Source organism: Bos grunniens, chromosome 17 (assembly GCF_055505025.1).
Source record: "Bos grunniens cultivar Pamir isolate PY7600 chromosome 17, Bosgru_T2T1.0, whole genome shotgun sequence".
NCBI classification, from domain to species: domain Eukaryota; kingdom Metazoa; phylum Chordata; class Mammalia; order Artiodactyla; family Bovidae; genus Bos; species Bos grunniens.
Window position 1 is genome coordinate 31,652,703 of NC_141181.1, and position 26,420 is coordinate 31,679,122.

Below are 26,420 nucleotides of genomic sequence, written 5' to 3' on the forward strand. Positions count from 1 at the left end.
CACACAGGCCTATGACTCAGTATCTTCCTGAATACACAGTCTAATCTAGATGGCTTTTGTTATTCCTTTTCATAGTACTCAGTTCTTACTTTCAGAGGAAATAGCAGAGATAGCATTAATATAGTTTCTATTCTTGGATTCTTCCTTGTCTTTCCTACATACTGGATTATAAACTTTATTAAGCCAGCATCATTTCCATGTTTTCCAATGGCACAGACTCAACACCTGTGGGGTTCAGAAATTTTGTTCAGTGTTTTTGGCCTATGATAGCCTTTACTGCCACCTTCGTCTACTGCAATCCTGTGTAAGCCTCACTAATTAAAATAAATAAATAAATACTTTACTGCACATTCCTTCTCTTTATCTCTGCCATTGCCCTCCTTCCTCTCCTTAAGCTATGGAGCTCAATCCAGATGATGCTTTTGGTGATGGTAATTCCAGAATTTCTGTTGCATGGACAGTGGCTTAGTCTGTATGGTTAATTCTAACCAGATCCTTTGTTGTGGATGGTAATTCCCCAAGTGACCCAGCAGAATTCCATACAGCAATCCAGTCACTGATTCCCATCTATAGATATCTAAGTAAAGTGAAAGTTGCTCAGTCGTGTCTAACTCTTTGTGACCCCATGGACTATATAGTCCATGGAATTCTCCAGGCCAGGATACTGGAGTGGCTATTTTCTTCTCCAGGGGATCTTCTCAACCCAGGGTTTGAATCCAGGTTTCCTGCATTGCAGGTGGATTCTTTACCAGCTGAGCCACAAGGGAAGCCTGGAGATGTCTAAGTGAAGGGAAAACAAGAACCAAAGTTGGCAGGTTATGAATGTTGTCTCCTGACACCAAGGGCATGTGATATCAAAGTCTCCATACAGGTAAAGTGAGCACATAGTCATCATGTAAAAGCAGGATGATACAAATTCAGGAATTAAATGGCAAAGTACTGGTCCTACAGATAATGCTTACTCAGTTCAGTTCAGTCACTCAGTCGTGTCCGACTCTTCGACCCCATGAATCACAGCACTCGAGGCCTCCCTGTCCATCACCAACTCCCGGAGTTCACTCAGACTCACATCCATTGAGTCTGTGATGCCATCCAGCCATCTCATCCTCTGTCGTCCCCTTCTCCTCCTGCCCCCAATCCCTCCCAGCATCAGAGTCTTTTCCAATGAGTCAACTCTTCGCATGAGGTGGCCAAAGTACTAGAGTTTCAGCTTTAGCATCATTCCTTCCAAAGAAATCCCAGGGCTGATCTCCTTCAGAATGGACTGGTTGGATCTCCTTGCAGTCCAAGGGACTCTCAAGAATCTTCTCCAACACCACAGTTCAAAAGCATTAATTCTTCGGCGCTCAGCTTTCTTCACAGTCCAACTCTCATATCGATACATGACCACTGGAAAAACCATAACCTTGACTAGACAGACCTTTGTTGGCAAAGTAATGTCTCTGCTTTTGAATATGCTATCTAGGTTGGTCATAACTTTTCTTCCAAGGAATAAGCGTCTTTTAATTTCGTGACTGCAGTCACCATCTGCAGTGATTTTGGAGCCCCCAAAAATAAAGTCTGACACTGTTTCTACTGTTTCCCCATCTATTTCCCATGAAGTGATGGGACCAGATGCCATTACTAGGTGGGGATAATGAGATTGTTTCTGTTTGAGGCCCAGCATTCGCTCTTCTCTGTAGAAACCGTGTTACTTGCATTGGACTATCTAGTGATTCTTATTAACCCTATGTGGTTCTGTATGTATTTATATAAAGTAAAATTTCCGGTCTGAGTTTTTATCATAGAATAATATACCTTCCTTAGTACATCCTGGAAATTGTAATAACCCAATTTACCTTTAACAAACATCAAAAAAATCTAGGAGGTGGTCTAATATCTAAATAGAAACTCTGTGTCTTCATCCTTCCAGTGTTATCTGAGATGCGTTTTATCATGATGCTATGGTGAATTATCGGTAGAATATTTTTAGCTGATTTAGTGAGAAGAGATTTCTTTCTTATAGTATAATAAATGGCCCCTATCAAACAGAATGTAAATGATCATATTTCAATGATATAAAATTAAAAACACATACACAGCAGCAATAAATTGGGAAGTTTCACTCACTTCGTTAGCAATATAATACAGGTTACATAAATATTATAATAATTTGTCCTGTGTAGTTTTTGAAGTGGTTTTAAAAAGCACTAAAAAATACCAAACTCATTAATAACAGTATCTCTATCAATGACTCAGGCTCTCCTTTAAATAACCATGTACTTGGTGGTGGCTACCCACTCTAGTATCCTTGCCTGGAGAATTCCATGGACAGAGGAGCCTGATGGGCTACAGTCCATGGGTTTGCAAAGAGTCATAAATGACCGAGCAACTAACACACACACGCACACACACTCGATGGGGGATGGAGAGTGTTATTGCTCCTTTGAATTTAATATATGCTCATGACACTACCTGTTTTAATGCAATTATGCTACCAAATACATACACAGATATCCATTATAAACACCTATGGGTCTGTCCCTCACTTTCTTCAGGGCTTTTTGCAATTTACTTATCACTGAGGATTTCCTTGTAAGTGCTATTTAAAATATCACCCCACCCCCAATCTGGTATGCCCTGTGCCCCTTCTATTGCTTTGCATCTTGCATATCTCATAATACCAATTGACATGGTTATATGCAATTATCATCTGCCTCCCTACTATTAGAATGTGAGCTTCATGAGGGTAAGGCATTTATTTTGTTCTGTGCAATATCCCCTGATGTAAAACAGTGCCTGAGCTTTGTGTGGACATTTCACTAAAGAAGATAAATGAATGGCTGTAAGCACATGAACAGATGCTCAACATCATGGGTCATTAGGGAAATACATTTCAAAATCACAAGACACCACTTCACACTAAGTAGGATGGATGCAATCATGATGACGTACAAAAACAAGTGTTGGTGGGGATGTGGTAAAAATTGAAAACCTCATACATTCCTGGTGGGAATATAAAATAGTACAATGATTTTGGAAAACAGTTTGATAGTTTCTTAAAAAGTCAAACATTAATGACCCAGTAACTCTCCTCCTAGGTATATATACAAGTGAAATAAAAACATATGTCCACATAAGAACATATATATTAATGTTCATGGCACCATTATTTATAAGAGTCCCTGACTAGAACCAACCCAGATGTCAATCAACTAGTAAGAATATAAAAAAAAAAGTGTGCTATATCCATACAGTGGAATACTAGTCAACAATAGAAAATAATATATTATGGATACATACTACCACAGGGAATGAACCTCAAAAAATTACGCTGTTGAAGACCAGGTATAAGAGACCCTGTATTTACATTTCTATTTATATAAAATTTTCAAAAGACAAACATAAAGTTGAATAGAAGTTGCCTAGGGCTAGGTGTGGAGAAGGCGATGGCACCCCACTCCAGTGTTCTTGCCTGGAAAATCCAATGGATGGAGGAGCCTGGTGGGCTGCTGTCTGTGGAGTCGCACAGAGTTGGACATGACCAAAGTGGCTTAGCAGCAGCAGCAGCAGGGCTAGGGGAGGAAAGGGGTAATAAACATAAATAGAAGAAAAGTTTGACTTGAAACTGGATTGTGATGATTTTTGCACAACTCCAAATTCACTAAAAATAATTTAATTTTACACTTAAAACAGATGAATTTTAAGGAATGTAAATTAGAATTCAATAAAGTTGATAAAAAGGACTAATACAAAATAGGGCCACAACATTTGTTGAATTAAAAAATAATTAAATATGTTCCTTAGTTATGGGCTTCCCTGGTAGCTCAGCTGGTAAAGAATCTGCCTGCAATGCAGGAGACCCTGGTTCAATTGCTGGGTTGGGAAGATCTACTGGAGAAGGGATAGGCTACCCACTCCAGTATTCTTGTGTTCCTTGGTGGCTCAGATGGTAAAGAATCCGCCTACTACTGCTCTTGTCTTCCCTGTAGCTCAAACAGTAAAGAATCTGCCTGCAATGCAGGAGACCCAGGTTTGATCCCTGGGTCAGAAAGATACTGTAGAGAAGGGAATGGCAATCCACTCCAGTATTCTTGCCTGGAGAATCCCATGGACAGAAGAGCCTGATGGGCTACAGCCTGTGGAATTGCAAAGAGTCGGACATGACTTATCGACTACCGCTACCACTACCCACTCCAGTATTCTGGCCTGGAACATTCCATGGACTGTATAGACCATGGGTTCACAAAGAGTTGGACATGACTGAATGATTTTCAGTTTAGTCAATAATGATGACAGCCTTAGAAGAAAGAATACATGGAGTGATTTGACATATGAAATGTGTATGGCTATACACCCAATGTTGCATAAAAAAAGAAATTTACTTTATGTAATAATATGCATGTATATGTAGGTGTATATGGGTGTGTATGCGGGGGTTGTATGTAAGCCTTGTCACAATCTCGGGAAATTTCTTATAATGTAAAAGGTATTAGACCCTAAAATATGCAAGTGATGTTTTTAGATGTGGTTGTAAATTAGGAAGAAACAAGTGAAGATTCCATTACCACAGTGTATTCTACAGAGAAGAGTTTTTACCCATGCACTATTGCAAGTACTTTGGGGGAGGCAATGGCACCCCACTCCAGTACTCCTGCCTGGAAAATCCCATGGATGGAGGAGCCTGGTAGGCTGCAGTCCATGGGTTCGCTAGAGTCGGACACGACTGAGCAACTTCACTTTCACTTTTCACTTTCATGCATTGCAGAAGGAAATGGCAACCCACTCCAGTGTTCTTGCCTGGAGAATCCCAGGGATGGGGGAGCCTGGTGGGCTGCCATCTATGGGGTCGCACAGAGTCAGACACAACTGAAGTGACTTAGGAGCAACATTGCAAGTACTGTCATTATGGTTTGAAGGATAAAAATGTAGGGAGTAAGGGCTTCTGTAGTCTTAGTGAAGTAGTCAAATGACCAGAAAGCTGCTTGGATTTGATGGTCTACTGAAGACACGAGCACATGAGGCTTCCACAAAGACTCACTACTCTATGTCTCAGCGTCTGATGCGCTCTCTCTTAAAGGTAGCCAGGACCATTCAAAATAATTATTTCTGATAATAACGGAAAACAACATCTGTATATAGCATTCTGAAGCCATTCATGCAGCAGAGAGGCAAAAATGAAAAGATGGAAAACTGGAATTTCGAAAGGTGCTATTTATAAAGTAGCATCTATGAAAGAAGTTCTGTATGAGGTTTAAAATAGAGTCTGGGGTTTTAAAAGTTATTTGCAATAATGGAAGCTTGCTTTGTAAATTAAGCCTTGGCATTACATCCTTTCATTGAAAAGGTTCAATCTTGGTTTTTCCATTTTAGAAATGGTTCCAGGTCTCATCATTTCCTCCATGAGGGGAAACAATTGGACTGAGTTACCATGTTCCAATTTATGAATATTAGACATGGCTTTTTTCCTGAGTACCTTAGAGTCAGCTAACAGTCACTGCTTTAAACAGATTTATGGAAGCAAGCAGCAGGTTCATGAGGAGAAAAAATGCTCTGAGAACAAATGGCCAGGCTCCTGTCCTCGGCTGCCTGTCTGATATGAGATCGTAACAGTTGAAACAGTTTTGCATCTTCTACTGTTATACGTTATTAAAAATAAAAACAGTACTCAGAGAAAAACAAATGAACAAAAGTTTTAGTTCAGTTGTTTTTAGAAAGAAGCAGCGTTGTTGAGAGAAAGAAAACTACTTCACGTTATCTGAAATATTTAGGCTTTCTTAACTGACTGATTTCACTGGTCACACTCCCCTCCAATAAAACTTGCAGAACAATGTTAGTAGTAATAAATTGGTCAAGGATATTAAAATGTTCTTTTCTTCTCATTCGGATCCAAAAGGCTATCAGCCAAAGTGTATTAATTGGGTATTTGCTTTCCAAATTATTTACATATCTGCCAAAAGTGCTTTTGAAATTTTTGGCATGGGTTACTCTGGATAAAAAGAAATATGAGCTGTAAAATAATAAAATAAACTGGAAAATAGCAGCTAAGTGTGTTTGATTTCTTTATGAACAGCCAATACCTCTATTATTCAAAGTAATTTGAATCCTTTAAAAATGATATGTGTAGAGTACAGAGGATAAAACAACCATGAGAAACCTAATCATAACAATATTCCTCATGTTCAAAATTTGCTATAAGAAGGGACCATTTGTTTTTCACATAGAAGAGAGTATAGTTATAGGTGGATGAAATGGAGCTCATTATTAGGAGATTTAATTTTTTAGAAATCACATGGCATAAAACTAAAGGAAAACATCAGAGAAATGTGCTAATATACATGGATAAATGAGCTCTTTAGAGATGAGTATAAACAGAACATTTATTAAAGTACTTCTGAAAATTACATAGTGCTTAGAGAAAAATCTTACAGAAACATCTGTAAGGAAAATAGTTCTGGCTAGTATTCAAAGAGGCAAGAGTTCTTGGTGTATATCTACCTATGCTTCTCCCACCTCATTCTATTCATTCTTCTATAATAAACACTTACAGTATAAGGAGTTCATTATTTCATACTTATCTAAGATATTTTTCACCTGCTGACTTTAAAACTTTGGAGCCACTTGACTTAAATTGTCAAACAGTCCAATGCAATGTGAGTTCACACTCACCACTTCAGTGAGGAGAGCCTGTCTTGAGTTCAAATTTTTATCATCCCTGAAATAGTCCTACACTGTATAGAAGCCAGTTTGTGAACTATCACTTTAGAAGGGCAACAGACATTGGTAGGAGGGGAAATGCTGAAGGAGAGGGTTTGCATTCCTAATTTGAGAGAGAATTTCAGCTCATTACATGGCTTCTAAATTTCAGCTTGAGGTCCGATGTTGATCTATGATTCTTTTTTTTTAACCACACTATGACAAACGTGGAGAATAATAATATAGTGATGCTTTAGATAAATTTTAGACTAATGTGAGTGACTGTTGTTTCTTAATATATATGAACACACAAACATACAACTATATAGGTATATGTGTATACATGTGGGCTTCCCTGGTGGCTCAGTGATAAAGAATCGACCTGCCAATGCAGGAGATGCGAGAGACGCCAGTTCAATCCCTGGGTCAGGAGGAACCCCTTGAAGAGGAAATGGCAACCCACTTCTGTATTCTTGCCTGGAGAAGTCCATGGACAGTGGAGCCTGGGGTCACGAAGAGTCGGACATGACTGAGTTCACTCACACATCACTGAGCTCACTCATACATGGGTGTGTGTGTGTGTGTGTATACATCTATAACTATATATATATATGTATGTGTGTGTATATATATTCATAGATACATATATACACACATGTGCACATCTCCAATGTATTAAAAATGGCTAAAATTCTCCTTTTTAATGAAATCATGGTATATGCTAAGTAGTTGCTTAGAGTAGTAAATGATTAGATGATTGATTGATTTTAGCATCCTGATCTGAGAAAATGAAAGATACCAACCCTAAGAAGCTCCAAGTGTGTGAGGCAGGAGTCCAGGTCCCACAGCCAGACCCCCACATATTCCCCCAAATCTGATTCTCCACATCAGCCCCTTCCCAGCTGCCTCTCACCACCCCTCCTTCCTAGACCTCCACCCAGTGGGGAGAGTCTTCAAGAGGAGAGCCTGAGATCAGAGGCCCAGCACTGGAAAGTCATGGAAGGGAACTTTTCAGATAGGAAGCAGACCTCAGAGGATAAGGATGAAGGCCTCACCAAGGAGCTTCCACTTTACCACTGAGTCAAACGGAGGTTTGATCCCTCGTAACCCTGAGGTGCCTGTTATTCTCATGCTTTCCCTACAGACCATCACTCCAACCTTTGATTCCAAATCTGATGAACTTCAAAAGTGAAAGTGAAGTCGCTCAGTCGTGTCTGACTCTTTCAAACCCCGTGGACTGTAGCCTACCAGGCTCCTCTGTCGATGGGATTTTCTAGGCAAGAATACTGGAGTGGGTTGCCATTTCCTTCTCCATGAATTTCAAAGGGGCCACCTTTTAATCAATCATGCTGTAGTATGAATTTGAGTCACCATTATCTCTCAGGTTTCCTTCACGCTAAGAATTAAAAGCAGACAAATATTTTTCATCTGTCTAAAGTCCTCTAGGCATGAACAAATGTGTTACTTGTAAGGAAGTTAGTCAGTTCTTATCACTGTCTAAAACCCCAGGCCACATCCCTATAGAGGATGTGATTTCTCGCCAAAAGAACTAGAGAAATTAATAATAATAATAATGTGCCACCATCTCTTCTTCTCTCTAATATCCAATTCATTGATTCATTATATACTATTCTTCTCTCTAATATTCAGTCTCTTTATTCATCAAAATAATTTGCATTCAGCTCTACAGCTGCATGGAACATCAATCAAGGGTTTCATGTAATTAAAAGGGAATAATTACATAGGAAGATAGTTTCTTTTTAATGTGCTTTATATGAAAGTTCCAACAGCTCCAGGTTTTGAGCCTTGGTTCTTTGGCCTCAGATCTCCCTCACTCAAAAATGACTTCCAACCATTGTAATTCCCCCCAGCTTCTGGAACACCTTTCTTCCTGCTCACATGGATAGGGATATCTGGAGAATTCCTACTCTTTTCAGTGTCACATTTCACCAATTTTGGTTAGATCAGTCGAAACTAACAGTCAGCGGCTGCCTATCAGGGATGAGGAGCTGTTAGAAACTGTCATTTCATTCTACATGGAAGAAAGTGACTAAAGTTTTCTTTAACTTTGTCTAAGTTTCTGAAATTTCAATTATCATATAACAGAGGGTTTGTGGCTGTAACAGCCATTATATCTTAGAATTGATGGATCATTTTATGTTTTTTTAAAATTAATTTTATTGGATAAAAATTACTTATTAGATAATTTTATTGGATAAATTATTGGATAATTTTAAATAAAAATTTATATTTATTTTATAAATTAATTTTTATGGTCACTTTACAATGTTGTGCTCATTTCTAGTGTATAGCAGAACGAATCAGCCATACATATACATATATTCTCTCCCTTTTGGACTTCCTTCCCATTCAGGTTGGAGAGAACAAGTATTTGGATTCCAAGAGGGAAAATGGAGGCGTGGGAGGAATTGGGAGATTAAGATTGACATATATACATTATAGATATATATAAAATAGATAACTAATGAGAACATACTATATAGCACTGGGAACTCTAAATAAGAATTATTGCATCTTAACTATGAAAAAGTAGTGCTTGTTTTTAACCTAGCACCAAGTGAAATTCTTAGAAAAATATGACCTTCTCAATACAGTATGGTAGCAGAAGAAAGGTAATGTGAGGGTTTGTGATTCTTGGATACAAGCTATCATCAGAAGTCTTGAAGGACATGTTCATTTTTAATGAAGTTGAAATGAAATTTCTTTATAGAATGATATCATGACAGTTCAGAATTATTATACAGGACTCTATTCTTTTTCTCAACCTTCCCAAGGATACGGGGGGAAAAAAATGTTTTGACTCAGCTTTTGACGTATAGTCACTCAGTCACGTCGGGTTCTTTGTGACCCTATGGACTATAGCCCACCAGCCTCCTCTGTCCATTGGATTCTCCAGGGAAGAATACTGGAGTGGGTTGCCATGCCCTTCTCCAGGGGATCTTCCCAACACAGGGATTGAACCTGGGTCTCCCATATTGCAGGCAGGCTTTTTACTATCTGAGACCCCTGGGAAGCTTGATGTATAGGGAGGCACATTTTTCATTAATTTTGTTTTCTACCCATTGATAGAGACATTGAAATCCTGTCAAATGGTGTATTCATCTGTTTTTTATGTAGTTATAAAGTGCTTACTTTGCCAATAGATGGCCAGTGTGCTGGTATAGGGAAAAAAAAAAAAAGAGAGAGAGAGAGACAGATTATCTTTGTGGTCTTTTCCACTAAGGATAATGTGCTATCAACCCTTTACCTGAATTTGCCACATGTTTATTTTAAAATTATAAAAAAAATCATTGAGTGTAGAATTTGTCAATCTGAATTTTATGGAATTCAGACTACCTGTGTCTAAGATATCCTGATAGATGGACTCCTCACAGTTTTTCTCTATGGAAGATCTGTCTTCTGTTAGAGTCTCACTGGCAATTCAAGACTCTCACAGTACTATCACATGCATTAGTGATATGAATTACATTTTACTGATATGAAATCCACAGGATAATTTTGAGCTGGGCATTTACCTTGTTCGGTGTAGCATATTTCACTGGGGGTTATCAGTTTGAGATTCATAAATGTAGAGCCTGAAAAAAGGACTTGGTTGCTAGTATACTGTTTGAAAATTAATCAGAGAAAGTGGGTGAGAGAATTAAGGAAGTTAGATGGGAAAAAAGGAAAAGCCAATAAATGGTGTGTTTTCACGATCACTGTGTATGCAACACACAAGCACTTGACTCTGTAGGAACTTTCTGAGAAATTGCAGTTATCTCTGTGTTAGCCTTCCTAAGTATGGAGACTGGAGCATTTGTCTACTGGTTTCCACCACTCTTCATAAGTTGAAAATTGTCCTCACAGTCCTAACTGTACCTCCCACACTCTCCTTTTTGGGTTGCAGCCATTGGAAGGATTGTGAACTTTGATCTTCAAAGAAAGCCCTGAGGCAGAGAAGCAGGGAACTACAGAGCATACTAGAGATGAGGTGGCCTGGCACGTTCAGAATCACCCACCTGCAGCTTGGCTGAAGTGAGAGGTGACCATGAGAGTGTCTGATATGAGGTGAGGCACAAAAAGCCTCCGTCTCAATGACCAAATGGATTTATTGGAATATTAAAGTTACAGCTAAAAATCAAAATATTAGAGTCTTCTCTAATAGAGTCAATGCTGTAGACATGTGCATGTCAAACAAAGCTTCTGTACTTATAAAATTTCCATTTAAAATGGGAACCACTTTTCATGTGAAATGACAGCATGCTTTTATAACTACATACCAAGAAGTTTTATTTACTAAGATTGTGGGCAATCCTGCTATAAGGTACACGTAAAGATCTTTACATTAACGATGAAATGGAAAAATTAAAAGGAAATATTTTGTCTGCCACATGTCCAATTTTTTTTTTTTCCTTTTGAATGTTCTACAAAGACTTAGGTGGAATTTGATTCTGTCCAAATTCAATTTGCTTATTCTTTCATCCCAAATGGAGTGATGTCAGAAAAACATAAAGCACTGTTCATTTATTATGGATAAACTGAAGGGCTGTAGCTGCTGTGTCTGTGATGAGTGGGAGAGAACAGGATACCCTGGAAATATGTGGTGGCTATCGTCCACACAGGCACACAGGCATGAGCACATTGTTCTTAGGCCTTCCCTCTGGCAGATGAGATTGGGATACATGCAGTGTTGGAAATGTGTTTTTCAGTATCTGTGCCTACTGTGATGGGAAGAAAATAAAATTTTGTTTACCCATCTTGTCTGTATGTAACGCCAATGCAGCTGCAAGTCTTGAATTTGTTTATTCTGAAGTTTGAGAGGAAGAGAGTGTCTAGACAAAAGAATGGCTTGTTAGCTTCTTGCCACTGTCAGTCAAACGCAGCATGTTCTTCGTGCCATGGAGCTGCTGTTGGGTGTGTGCTCTTCAGATTACACCGAGGCTGTTAAAATCGTAGATACAGCTGGCTCACTCAATGAGAAAAATACTAGACATTCTGTCCTACAAGAAGAAAGCAAAGAACAAGAACAGTTACAGCTTTAAACATTTGAAAATGAGGATCAAATTCTATTTTTTCCTTTCTCTTCCTGGCACGGACACCAGTGTGTAGATAAGTCCAAGAAAAATACAAAACATCCACATATTATGAACATAAGTCATGCTGGTCTCAAAATCCCTACAAGATACATCATACATAAAAGTTGGCTCACATGTCTTTGAAATGAAAAGTAAAATGTTAAACAGCTTTGCATATTCTATGAAAAAGATTACTCAAAGATACTGCCTATTATTTAAGCAAAAATAATTTGGCCTTTTTGTTATTTTAAAGTAGAGGTGGGAGGTTTCCTGTAGTGTACTCTTCTGGTTTTGATGGCTGAGTTTTTCTTTTAATAGATTTAGAATTATAGTATTATACTCAAATAGTGTTATTAGGAATAGCATTGTGAAAACAAAACTGCTTTATGAATTCTGGACAACAGTTTTCCTCAAAAATAACTTTGAGGAAAGTTAACATGTAACATTCACCATAGTAAATTCTGAAAATTATCTGTTTCTTTTTCATAGAATAAGCTCTGTTTGTGGCTTTTGCATGTTGTTTTTTAATTGAAGAATAATTATTTTACAATATTGTGTTGGTTTCTGCCATGCATCAACATGAATCAGTCATAGGTATACATATGTCCCCTCCCTCTTGAACCTCCCTCTCTCCTCCCACCCCATCTCCACCCCCAGGTTGTCACAGAGCACCAGTTTGAGCTCCCTGAGTCATACAGCAAATTCAAAATGGTCTGTTTTTATATTTTATCCATTTAAAAGTTTCTCCATATGGTAGTGAATATAGGATATATAACATTTCTTCCACTGTTCATGTTGTATCTCTGAACTGGTTTTAGGAAGATGTTTCTCTAAATCATCTAAAAGAAAACTTGTTAGTTGCTCAGTCGTGTCTGACTCTTTGCAACCCCATGGACTATAGCCTGCCAGGCTTCTCTGTCCATGGGATTTTTCCAGACAAGAACACTGGCATGGGTTGCCATTTTCTTCTCCAGAGGATCTCCCAACCCTGGGATTGAACCCAGGTCTCCCAAATTACAGGCAAACTGTTAACCATCTGAGCCACTAGGGAAGCCCTATGGGGGGGAGGTTCAAAAGGGAGGGGGTATATGTATACCTATGGCTGATTCATGTTGAGGTTTGACAGAAAACAAAATTCTGTAAAGCAATTATCCTTCAATTAAAAAATAAATTAATTAAAAAAACTTAATGCTACTTAAATATATGGTTAACAAATTCATATCCAAGAATCTCTTTGGAAGAGTGGTGTAAGGAGGGTGGTAAAATCAGCAGAAAGGGGAATACGTAATTCCTCTCAAGGTTAATGTAACTGTAAAGATTTGTGAATGGAGGGGAGAGAACAGTGTTTCCCCCCAAGGGAAGCTGTTTGTACCAGAGATGGTCAGACACACTGCTGTAAATTCTGTACCTAGAAATCTCTGGGGCACCACGTCCAAAATATATGCTGGATTTATCCACTTCCCTTCATATCGACTTGCCTTCTCTGGAGTGCAAGCTACTCTGAACACTTCCACGAACTATTAAAATTGTCTCACACCTCTATTCAGACCAGTTTTGACAGCCAACAGGTGCTTTTATTTTTATTTTTTTTCAATTTTCCATATTTATTTATTTATTCAAAGATTCATTTATTCAATTTCCCACAATTATTTTTTTAATATATTTATTTTAATTAGAAGCTAATTACTTTACAATACTGTATTGGTTTTGCCATACATCAACATGAATCTGCCACGGGTGTACATGTGTTCCCCATCCTGAACCCCTCTCCCACCTCCCACCCCATACCATCCCTCTGGGTCATCCAGTACACCAGCCCCAAGCATCCTGCATCAAACCTGGACTGGCAATTCATTTCTTATATGATATTACACATGTTTCAATGCCATTCCCCCAAATCATCCCCTCCTCCCTCTCCCACAGAGTCCAAAAGACTGTTCTATACATCTGTGTCTCTTTTGCTGTCTCACATACAGGGTTATCATTACCATCTTTCTAAATTCCATATATATGCATTAGTATACTGTATTGGTGTTTTCTTTCTGGCTTACTTCACTCTGTATAATAGACTCCAGTTTCATCCACCTCATTAGAACTGATTCAAATGTATTCTTTTTAATGGCTGAGTAATACCCCATTGTGCATATGTACCACAGCTTTCTTATCCATTCATCTGCTGATGGACATCTAGGTTGCTTCCATGTCCTGGCTATTATAAACAGTGCTGCGATGAACATTGGGGTACATGTGTCTTTTTCAATTCTGGTTTCCTCAGTGTGTATGCCCAGCAGTGGGATTGCTGGATTGTATGGCCATTCTATTTCCAGTTTTTTAAGGAATCTCCACACTGTTCTTCATAGTAGCTGTACTAGTTTACATTCCCACCAACAGTGTAAGAGGGTTCCCTTTTCTCCACACCCTCTCCAGCATTTATTGCTTGTAGACTTTTGGATCACAGCCATTCTGACTGGCATGAAATGGTACCTCATTGTGGTTTTGATTTGCATTTCTCTGATAATGAGTGATGTTGAGCATCTTTTCATGTGTTTGTTAGCCATCTGTATGTCTTCTTTGGAGAAATGTCTATTTAGTTCTTTGGCCCATTTTTTGATTGGGTCGTTTATTTTTCTGGAATTGAGCTGCAGGAGTTGCTTGTATATTTTTGAGATTAGTTGTTTGTCAGTTGCTTCATTTGCTATTATTTTCTCCCATTCTGAAGGCTGTATTTTCACCTTGCTTATAGTTTCTTTTGTTGTGCAGAAGTTTTTAATTTTAATTAGATCCCTTGTGTTTATTTTTGCTTTTATTTCCAATATTCTGGGAGGTGGGTCATAGAGGATCCTGCTGTGATTTATGTTGGAGAGTGTTTTGCTTATGTTCTCCTCTAAGAGTTTTATAGTTTCTGGTCTTATTTTTAGATCTTTAATCCATTTTGAGTTTATGTTTGTGTATGGTGTTAGAAAGTGCTCTAGTTTCATTCTTTTACAAGTGGTTGACCAGTTTTCCCAGCACCACTTGTTAAAGAGATTGTCTTTTCTCTATTGTATATTCTTGCCTCCTTTGTCAAAGATAAGGTGTCCATAGGTGCGTGGGTTTATCTCTGGGCTTTCTATTTTGTTCCATTGATCAATATTTCTGTCTTTGTGCCAGTACCATACTTTCTTGATGACTGTGGCTTTGTAGTAGAGCCTGAAGTCAGGCAGATTGATTCCTTCAGTTCCATTCTTCTTTCTCAAGATTGCTTTGGTTATTCGAGGCTTTTTTGTATTTCTGTATAAATTGTGAAATTATTTGTTTTGCTCTGTGAAAAATACCGTTGGCAGCTTGATAGGGATTGCATTGAATCTGTAGATTACTTTGGGTAGTATACTCATTTTCACTATATTGATTCTTCTGATCCATGAACATGGTATATTTCTCCATCTATTAGTGTCCTCTTTGATTTCTTTCACCAGTGCTTTTAAAAATTATGTTACTTATGTGCTGAAAATGCTCAAGTCAGTAAGGTACAAGTTAAAGAATACTCAAGTTTTTTTGTGTTTTTTTACTTTTTTTAAAAATAATATTTTTTAATTGAAGGATAATTACTTTACAGTATTGTGTTGGTTTCTGCCAAACATTAACTTGAATCAGCCATATCTATATGCCCTTTGTCTTGAAACTCCATCCCACCTCCCTCCCCACCCCACCACTCTAGTTTTTGTTACAGAACATGATTTGAGTTCCCTAAGTCATACAGCAAATTCCCATTGGCTATCTATTTTAGTTTTCTTTCTCCTTTTCAAACACACACATACATACACAGAGCTCATGCCAAGGCAACTAGCTCTAGATTCTTCTTTTAACTAACTCTTTTAGCTGTGTCTTGAAACAATTTTAGACCAGGTTCCATTTTTGGTCATTTAGAAGATATAATGTCATTTCTAATCACAAGAATTATTGTTTGATAATTAAAATGGCCAGCAAAATTTCAAAACAGTGTTTAAAATTCAGGCCTCTTTTCTGTCTCAACCTGGGTTTTCTTCATGCTATAAGAAGCAGCACAGGACACGCGGCATCTTCTCTATCTCATTTCTGTGGCTCTGCTTCCTCTCTGCTCCTGTCCCATCCCGACCCAGCCTGTCCTGGGATCCTCCCAGATCTGGAAAAAGGAAAGAAAGGGAAGCAATGAGCAGGAGAGGTCAGGGCTCACTGCTCTCAGGGCAGGACTTAGATCTCACAATTTTTCATATAGCACTTTCATTCAGAAATGTCCCCACTGAGAAATTCTAATTACAAATCCTCTGACCTGCATAACTTACTTCTCCTTTCATTAGTTAACCTAGGAATAGAAACCTTTAAGATCTAGGCAACTAAGATCTAGGTGGCTCAGGCCATATGAATTGCACCTTTCTATTAGTGTCTTATCGCCCTTCTAGCTTAATAGGCAACATCAAGCTGGTTTACTGTCCTAAGAAATAATCACACATATGTTGCTGTGACATCTTTAGAAGGAGGGGACCATGTTTGTTAACTTAGAAGCCTCAGACTGTTAACAACAATTTTTCAGCTTCAGATTTCTTTGTCACCTTATCCCCAGAAATAAGGGATCCTAGTCAATCTTTTCACTTGTTCTTTTATATCCCCTCTTATTTGACTTTAGTTCAAGGACAAATGACTCTTCACAGAGTGTCACAGACTCCAAGGAACACTTTTTCTCTTCTGGTCTTTTCAACATTAATCCATTTTTTTTCCCTTAGAAGAGTGTTTGCTTATGAGAAATTAAATGGTTTTCAATGATATCCTTCCAATTCCCAAATAAGTGGACCAGTGCCTAACTTTGTCATGAGGAGATACTTGGCACATAATGTGTTGTTCTTGACTTTCAAGACTTGAGTCAAACTGTATGGCATTTTACTATCCTGGTAAACACAGAAATCATATGCTTCTCTGCTTAAAAATGCCATTAAGAGAAATCAACTAACATTAGGTTTTCTTGTGAGTAAGAAAAGCTCAAAATACCTAACCTAAATAAGACAGGGTTTTATTTTTATCTCAGAAAGCAGTAGAATGGTAAGGGGATCCCAGCTGATGTCAGGACTCTGCCCTCACTAGATTGTCAGGAACCTAGTTTATTATATCTTAATATAAAGATGATACAATAAGAAGCTCACTACAGGCAAGTGATGCCTTTTCTGCTGCTGCTGCTAAGTCGCTTCAGTCATGTCCGACTCTGTGCGACCCCAGAGACGGCCTCCTACCAGGCTCCTCTGTCCCTGGGATTCTCTAAGCAAGAACACTGGAGTGGGTTGATGGCCTTTTCTAGCTCTAGTCATTACACATTTCAGCCAGCAGGGAAGAAAGAGACACTGAGGCAAAAAGCAAGAGGAGGCACATGGCATTTGAATTTTAGAAAGTTTATTTAAGTTACCAGTTTATGCACCTTATGCTCCATTGGTTCCAAATTCTCTGGCTGTATTTAGCTATTGGGGAGGCTGATAAATGTATCTCCTTGGCCCACCTTTTTGTGGTTATGTATTCAATCACTATGGAAGTGTATAGTGCATGGATAGGTGATAATTATGGATCTCTTCCCAGCTTCCAATAGGAGTTACAATGAAATCTAATTCCCTAATGAGGCTTACAGCATAGTAGATTACCTGGCACCTGCCTGCCTTGTCAGCCTCATGAGATTCTTCCCCTTATCAATGCATTTCAGCCGTATACAACTACTCTTTGTTTTTGGAACTTTCCAGGCTCATTTCTTACTCTCACTTTGGCACTTGTGCTTCTTCCAACCTAGTACTTTCCTCAAATCTTCTAATTGATACCTGTATCCAAAGCATCCTCAATAATGCTTTCTGCAATTATTCTAAGTCAGGAAGTGACTCTCTCCCCATTGCTATCATCACTCTTTAATATAACCGACTGTTAACAGACACGATATGCCACTGTCGGAAATTGTTTGCTTATTTATTATGTTTCCCCACAATAGTACTGTAACTGCAGAGGATGCTGTCTCATTTCTTCACCGTTGAATCTTCAATCCCTACAACTGTGCCAGACATGTAGTAGGTACTTGATAGTTATTGAATTAATGTATGAATATATTAATACTTTTTTTCAAAAGCAAGCAGCTGCAAATGTAGGTGGTTGTATCCGAATGATTTTATAAAGTTTTTCATGGTGATGGTAGTTCTCCCCAAAAAAGCCTTTCCTTATCAGGTTATTTTTTAACTAGGGCAACCCTAATATTTATTAAAATGACTCAAAAATAATATAGAATAGTTTTTAAGGAATAAAAACTACTATAATTTACTTTCTTTGAGAAAAGTAGGCTATATCACCCTGGGAACTTGCAATGATCCTAATTTCCTACTTATTTTTTCTAACAGTATATGAACCTCAGAGTTAATATCCCCATGTAGATAAACCACAGAGAATTAAAATGTCCTATTTTCTTCCATATTAAATTGTAATATTTCAAATATAAGTTTAGTTTTATCCTGTTACTTACAATAGGTAAATATAGCTCACAGATAGAGATTCTTAATGATTTAAGTAATTATGTCTTATTATTAAAAATAGAATTTATTTCTCATAGAAACTCCTAATGTCAAGGAGATATATTCTTGCCTGGATATATTGCCTGGATATATCCCTTAACAATCCTAAACGTATTGCTTGTCTTTCTTTCCAGTAGTCCTTCACATACTCTTGGAACCAGTGCTAGTTATGATCTGCCATTGCCATATTTTGAGGTTTGGGCAAGAAGCAATGCATTTTTAATTGCATGCCATTTTCATACTTTGCTATGTGATTATTTTTTAAACACTGTTGCTGTTTGTTTTTCTTTTTTTTTTCTTTCTTTCTTTTCTTTTCTTTCTTTTTTTTTTTTTTTACAATTGAATGGTACAAAATAGTCTTTTATACATCACTACCGACTCAGAGTCTTTTACTCTCTGGAACTGCAATTGCACATTGATTTGTTGAGCAAGATTTCTTTCACTTTTTTTCTTTTAATGAGTTTATACAATGGGAAGTATTAACTTTTATTTTATATATGTGTTTTTATATATAAAATAAAAAACATATATATATATTATATATATTTTATTTTATATATGTCATATATTTTTTATTATATATATATGTTTTATAGACTTTGAGGAATAATTTCTAAATAATTTAAATCATCTGATCATCTCAATGTATGTGCATTTTATATAAATCTAAAATCAATGTGTATATAATATATACATGCAACATCTATTCAAAGCAGTAGCATGATGAAACCTACTTTACTGTGCTTTTAATTCACATATTCTACCATTTGATCTTTTTCTTTCCAAATGGATTACATAAAACTTTCTGGACGGAATTTATGCTTTTATTTTTCTTTACCTCTAGGAATTGTGTGTGAGCTCAGTAATGTCCAACTCTTTGCTACCCCACAGACTATAGCCCACCAGGCTCCTCTATCCATGGAATTTTTCAGGCAAGAAAATTGGAGCAGGTTGCCATTTACTACTCCAGGGGATCTTCCCAACCCAGGGATCAAACCCACATCTCTTGTGTCTCCTGCATCGGTAGGCAGATTCTTTACCACTGTACCACCTGAGAAGCCCACCTCTAATAATTACCTCATATGTATTCTCTTTATCCTTGCCTTGTCTTTTTTCTGTGTCTCTGCTACTTAGAACTAATCTGTACCTGTTGTTGTTGTTCCGTCCCTTGGCCATGTCCAACTCTTTGTGACCCCGTGTACTGCAGCACACTAGGTTTCCTTTCCTTCACCATCTCCTAGAGCTTGCTCAAACTCATGTCCATTGAGGCAGTGATGCCATCCAACCATCTCATCCTCTGTCATCCCCTTCTCCTCCTGCCCTCAATCTTTCCCAGCATCAGGGTCTTTTCTGAAGAGTCAGCTCTTAGCATCAGGTGGCCAAAGTATTGGAGCTTCAGCTTCAGCATCAGTACTTCCAGTGAAGTGAATAGCTTCTTATTTTCTCTAATAGGATGTAGCTTCTACTGTACTCCCTTAGCCTTTTGCACTTTATTTTAACCTATTTTTTTAACCTCAAATAGTACATTTGTCAAAGTAAGTGTATATGTATATAAATAATTTATTGGACATTGTCTTAATGTACTGATCTTTTTCTACTTATGTATCTTGATATTAGATTGTAATATTTGATGTGCAGAAACCTTGTTTTGTTTTCTGTTTATCTGGTAAAAGGCCAAATAACTTTACTTGCCTTCCATAAAATTTTGGTTGCACTCATCTGAATATATATGAAACCTGTTTTCCATGAAGTACTTCATTGCCTGAAAAAGTATTGTCTAAATCATTTTCATGTGACCATCCTAGTTAAATCAGTTCCTTCCTCTCTTCCCCCTTCCTTTTTATCACATTACCCTAGTTTGTATTCATCAAAGCAGGTAACTGTAACTATTAATATATACATTTTAAAAGTTAATATAGTGTGAATGTATGTGAATAAGGTAAAAAATAAAATACTTTGTACTTTTAAGCATAATATTTATTGCCTGTTTCATGACTAGGATACCAAGAAGCTTAGTCAAATGAAGAAAAAATATATAAGGTGGTTCTTCTGATAAAGGAAAGAGGGAAAACACAGTTGGTATATCCTGAAGGAAGAATATGATATCAGAAGGGCTATAATCTGAAGAAAAGAACTGCTATTAGGAGTCTAACCAATAATATTAATAATTTTCCAACACCAGGGGAAAAATAGCATAAAAATGTTATATTTCAAAGTCTACAGACACGGAGCTGATGAGTATAAGAGAAGTTTGTCAGCAGACAGGAACTGTCAGACTTCCCTAGTGACTCAGACGGTAAAGAATCAATCCGCCCGCAATGCAGGAGACCTGGGTTCGATTCCTGGGTCAGGATCATACCCTGAAAAAGGGAATGGCTACCCACTCCAGTATTCTTGTCTGGAAAATTCCATGGACAGAGGAGGCTGGAGGACTGCAGCCCATAGGGTGGCAAAGAATTGGACAGGACTAAAGCAATTTAGCATGCAGAGGAACTGTCAGATAGGGCTACCAGTTACTTAGCACCATGATAATCATGAGAGAATCTAGACATTAACTCAATTACGATAAATTAAATAAGGAAACCATTACCATACCTAAGGCAAAAGTTAAGAATTAAGCTTTCAGGTACAAGTTGAATTTTAATTTAACAGATTAGATTAACAGATTAATAGTACAAAAGTAGCAAGGGACTAGTTACAGAGATCTCAAAATCAGTCTAAAACACCTAACAGATCATGTGCATGAGATTAAAATAGATTCTATTGACCTAAAAAATGAGAGTTAAAGGGGACAAAAGGAAATTCATTTTGAAAATCGGCAAAGGCTGAAATAATTAAAATATATTTATTAAAATCTGTGATTGCACATTGAAACATGAAATATTCAATAATATAAATATATTTCCTAAGTATATAATGAAACAAATTAGTATAAACTCTACATAATTTTAAAACATTGTTTGGCTCCTTATGGATTTTCCCATGTCTCAGTATCACTTGACTTTAACCTGAGTATATTTAAAAATTTAAATAGTTTTAACTAAAAAAAACTGTACCATAACAGCAAGTGAAAAATCTGTTAGAGGTAAAAATAGCTGTGGAAATAAATGCAAATAAAATAAAAATGCAATGATATCATGACATTTTTGCTGTATCCATTTGCTTGTCAACATCTGAGCCCTACTGTTGCTCTGTTAAGGGGATTAGCATGTACTTAGAGGGATACTAATGAGTTTCCCCATTATTTAATCAGAGAGATTAAAAGTGAGTTATTTCCAAGCTCTGTGGTTCCAAGTTATTTAAGTACAGCGGCTCTGCCTCCCCTCAGATCTTCTCCAGAATCACCAGAACCCACTTTTGGCAAGATGTTAATGGAACCAAGATGCCTCAATGCATGCAAATTTTAATCACTCTGTGTTCAAGGAAAAATGAATAACAGACAAAGAAAGAAATCCTAACCACAAATTTTCTACTCAACATTTTTGTTTTAAACATTAGCCAGATTCTTTCCAATAATTGATATTTAGGCTTATTTTCTTTAACTATAGCACAGAAACTCATATATCAGTAAATATATTTAAATATTTGGGGTTTTCAAATTTGAGTAACAAGATTATGCTTATAGATTTTTTTTCCTACAAATCTCTCTCCCTCTTTCTCATTCTTATTCACTCTGACTAAAGCATGAATTCTGCCTTCTCTCTTCTTAATCCTATATAGTTAAAAATCTAAATTATATACATGCATATTTAAAAATAAAAATGTCAGATTTTAAATAGTATATTATATGCTACACATATTATTGATGCTTAATGTTTTCTAAATATAAATCTAGCATCTATGCACAATTATTTTGCAAAATGTTCTACAAAGTTGAAAGTTTGAAGAGTGAAGAGTAACTTCTAATTCTGCAGATATATTGACTCAATGTCATAAAAACATGGGGAAATAATTATACTCTTTGAGATAGAAAGTTTAGAAATCACTTTTATTAGTCTCTCACTTTCTATTAAATTTAACCTGGAGCTATTTTTCAGCGTTAGTTGGGAAACTCAACTTTCATCATTTATCAAAGGTCTTTCTTTGGAGATGTAAATAAATTATTTCCATTTGGAATGAGGCTCATCTTTTCTATGGTAGGCACCTGTCTATGGTAACAAGACTAAGCCCACCACTTCATTATTCACATGGCAGATGGCAGATGACAATGACCTTTAGTCATTTTGTCCAGTGAGAGATTAAAGTTAGCTCATAAATTGCCAATCTGTTGAGCCATCTGGTCTTTCATGGTGGATTTTTTTAAGTAATTCACAAGGCTTAGGAAAATAATTTATTGACCACCTATGTACTATATATTAAATGCTGTCAAAGAATGATAACCTGTAAACATTTTGGGTTGTACAATAGGAGAATGAATACTCTATAAATGCTCCATATTAAATGTGTGCAGTGTATCTTGTACCTGCATGTTTTTAGAGTATATAAATTTATTTTACTTTAGATATTTTGACATCTCATGTGTTTTCTCTTACAGAAGTGAGGTGTGGTAGAGTAGAAATATGCTCATGAAAACTCAAATAGTGAAGAGCTTTTTACTTATAATTATCCATAAATTTCTCTAAAATAATTTTTTGCCACACTGACAGGTTGGTAATTCACATTTTTCTAACACTTAGGTGTTATGTCAATATTCTTGTATTTTAAAAGAGGAATTGGAATAATTTCACCAAATTTAAGACCCAGTGTTTAACTTTGTTAAAAGATAAAATATTACAATAAGACCTCAATCTGACTTTAATTTCAATCACGGAATTTCTGTCATTCCATAATGTAAATATGAGGGGCTCAGAAAAGGGGATCGTCAGTATAGTTGCAGTAATTGTGAAAGCTTGGGGAATTTTATGGCTGTAAACACCTAAAATTGGTGTTTGTTTTTGTGGAATTTAGAGATTATTTCAATTAACCTCTTTGTAATGAAAACTAATGTGTATGCCAATTATACTTAATATATATATGATTTCAAGCTTTTGTAATATCATAATCCTTGATAATTTCTAAAATTACTGTAATTAGCAATTGTCATCTGAAAGGGAATGTAATTATTATACAAAGACATAGCTAACTCTTTTCCAAGCCAACTGCCTCCTTGGCAAGAAGTTAATAGGAGTTATTTATTTGCATTTTTCAAATGTATCATTACTACTAATATTGTTTTAGAAAATAGGAATCATTCTAGGAACAATCCACATTTTTTTTTCCCCCTTTCCTTTTTTATTTCATTTTTTATCCCAATTCCATGACTACTAAATTGGTGATGGTCTCTGACTTTCGGGAGCTCGCCAGATAAGAGAAGTGTAAGTGTGGTCCTTGACTTCTGTATTCCTGGCAGTCCACTCTTCACTGTGATTATAGAAGTCTAAGAAGATTCCGTCCATCTGTCTCCTGGCTACAGGGTAGATGTTGCATTTGCCACTGCTAAAGAGTGAAGACAGTGGGAAACAATAATAAGTGTACAACATCTAGAATAGAAGGTTAAATAAAACTATAAAGTGTTACTTTCTAAAAATTGTGCATGTTTGGAAATACTCTAACTTTATTCTAATAGTTATTTTCCCCCTCGCCCTGTGTGTAAGGCAGCAGGGTGTCCTGAACTTGTCAGATGACTTTCACCTTCATGTTTCATAGGCACACCTACCACATTAGCTATCATATATTTACTGTCTTCCTCTGAAATGACTTGTTTGAAGCCTGGAGATTCTAATATACATATCATCACCCACTAATACAGCAAAAGCATATGGAAAGAATGGAAATATAAGCATTTATACAGATATTGTTGTCTACCAAAAGTTCTATCCTGAGGTATTCTGTTTCTTAACAGGAAAAATGAATTGTCTGACCTTCCTTTTTCTTATTTTAACATTGAAAACAGCATTACTTTATAAAGAAGCAAAGAGGGCTGAGTAAAGATGTGTGTAAAAGTTATCCTGTAGCTATAATGTAAAGTTTCTACAACAATCCATAATTATCATAATTGTTGAAGGAATAGCATCAAATGAAAATATGAAGCTCCTAGTCAAGGTGTGCAGACTTAGTGTACTGCCTAAGAAATCTCTTTTTATTATTGTTTTCTTTTAAAGTGTTCATGACATGTTTAAATGTTTATGATGTTTATGACTATTATGATGTGTTTATGGTTCTTTGACATAATTTTTCTTTTACTTAAATTAGTTTTTATTTTTTGATTACTTTTGCATCCAACTAAATTATTTTATAAATTGACATCAGTTTTAATAAAACAAAATGCATTTTTAATAAAGTTGTACTTTCCAAGATAACTTCAGTGTTAACTGCCATCCCACTTGCTCTTCTTACAGTGTGACGGTGACATTTAGAACTGGGCAGATTTTTGTGACTGTTAGCACCACTGGAGTACAGTGGGAGAGATGCTAGGTGTCTTTTCAGGGCAGGTCATAAAAGGCCAAGCAGGTGCCATGTTGGTTCAGCAGACATGCTTGCTGGAGCCTTTAGCTGCCATGTGAGGAGTCTGATGGCAAATAGGCTACCATGTAGAAAAAGTCCAAACCAACCGCCATTGAGAGACTGCATGGAGCAGCCCTGAGCAGAAGTGAAGAGAAAGGGGCCTGCACAGGCTCCAGATCCTCCATATTCCCCTTCACTGTCTCAACTATGGCCCCTACCAGAGTTGGGGTAGGGGCTGCTACCGTGTGAGAGACCCCAAACTAAAGAGCTTAGTCAGGCACTTCCTGCAGAAACCATGAGCAAAAACAAAATTCCTGCAGAAACCATGAGCAAAACCAAAATGGTTTTCATTGTTTTAAGTCTCTAAATTTTGGAGTCATATGTTTGTCGTAGGACCATAACTAATTAGCTTCCCTCATGGCTCAGATGGTAAAAGCATCTGCTTGCAATGCAGGAGACCCAGGTTCGATCCCTGAGTGGGGAAGATCCTCTGGAGAAGGAAATGGCAACCCACTCCAGTACTCTTGCCTAGAAAATTCCATGGATGGAGGAGCCTGGTGGGCTAGAGTCCACAGGGTCACAGAGTCAGACACGACTGAGCGACTTCACTTTCATAACTAATTATAACAAAATCCAACATGATAGAATACTTGACATTTTTATGCAAACAGCCATATACTACAAATACTTCTTTCCAAAATGGTAGTAGGCTACTCTTCTGTCTAGAAACCATTATTTTCTCAAATGTTACATTCTAGTAATCCTAGGACCTGTTGTATTGCCCTGAGGGGGGCTTTTTGGGCAGTTTTTTGGTATAAATATTTCCTTTCACTAATAAAATCCATGAAGTCCAAGTAATTTTAAGTAGACAATTTAAAATACGTAATTCTAAATTACATATTATCTGTTTTTTAAAGTTGAGTTCAATTTTTTTGATTGAAAGTTCACATTAAAAAAATAAATCAGAAAATGCCAACATTGCAAGAAGCCAATAAGGAAAATCCATACAATCTTGAAGAAAGACTTCTAATCTCTAGATTATTCTAATTTTGTTTTTCTTTTGTATTTGCCCAGAGAAGAGGAAAAGATTAGCAACAATAAATCACATATTTTAAAGGAAAAATATTTTAGGGAAAAACAATTCATTAAAAATATTTTGGAGTATTTTTTAATAGCTATGAAACTATTCCCATAATACTACCAAAGGAAGAGGAATGACTCAGGGAATATTTTTCCTGCCATCATTGTGAGGAAAAAAATAGTTAAATTACATTTTGAAAAGTATCTGAAGCTACACACAAAAGTTTAACATTCATTGAGGTCTAGTTTCTCTCCTGTCAACCTTTCATTCTAAACCACAACCCAAATTCTCTCTCTTTTTTGCTCATAAGAAGTAGAAACATTATAGCATAAGCACCTGGTCCTTTTTGCTCTGAAAATTTTTAGCCAAAACATAAATTCAAAAAGGAATTTTTGGAAGTAAGTTTTATATGTTTTTGTTTTTAGTTGTTTATGAGTATAGCATTTTGTTTACTGACTTAGTTTGTTTTGAAAAATAGACTCAAAATTATATACAAAGACTATGAAGATTCACAGTATGGGAGTAATTGCCAAATGTGATTTCATTTTGATATGTTCTATA

General features: G+C 36.7%; 1 protein-coding gene across 8 annotated transcripts in view; it reads left to right on the top strand.

The window, feature by feature from the left end:
* LOC147355172 (uncharacterized) overlaps positions 1–26,420 on the top strand; it is an 814,003-nt gene that overhangs the window by 621,808 nt on the left and 165,775 nt on the right. For 2 of the 8 annotated variants that reach the window (XR_015144350.1, XM_086346817.1), the window contains one exon: positions 10,583–10,883. The exons of the other annotated variants lie outside the window; for them this stretch is intronic. Coding sequence is in view for 1 of the 2 variants with exons in the window: in XM_086346817.1 (XP_086202943.1) it covers positions 10,583–10,626 (44 nt within the window). In the remaining variant the exon portion in view is untranslated. Of the gene's footprint in view, positions 1–10,582; positions 10,884–26,420 lie in introns of those variants that run through there. 8 annotated transcript variants of the gene reach the window in all.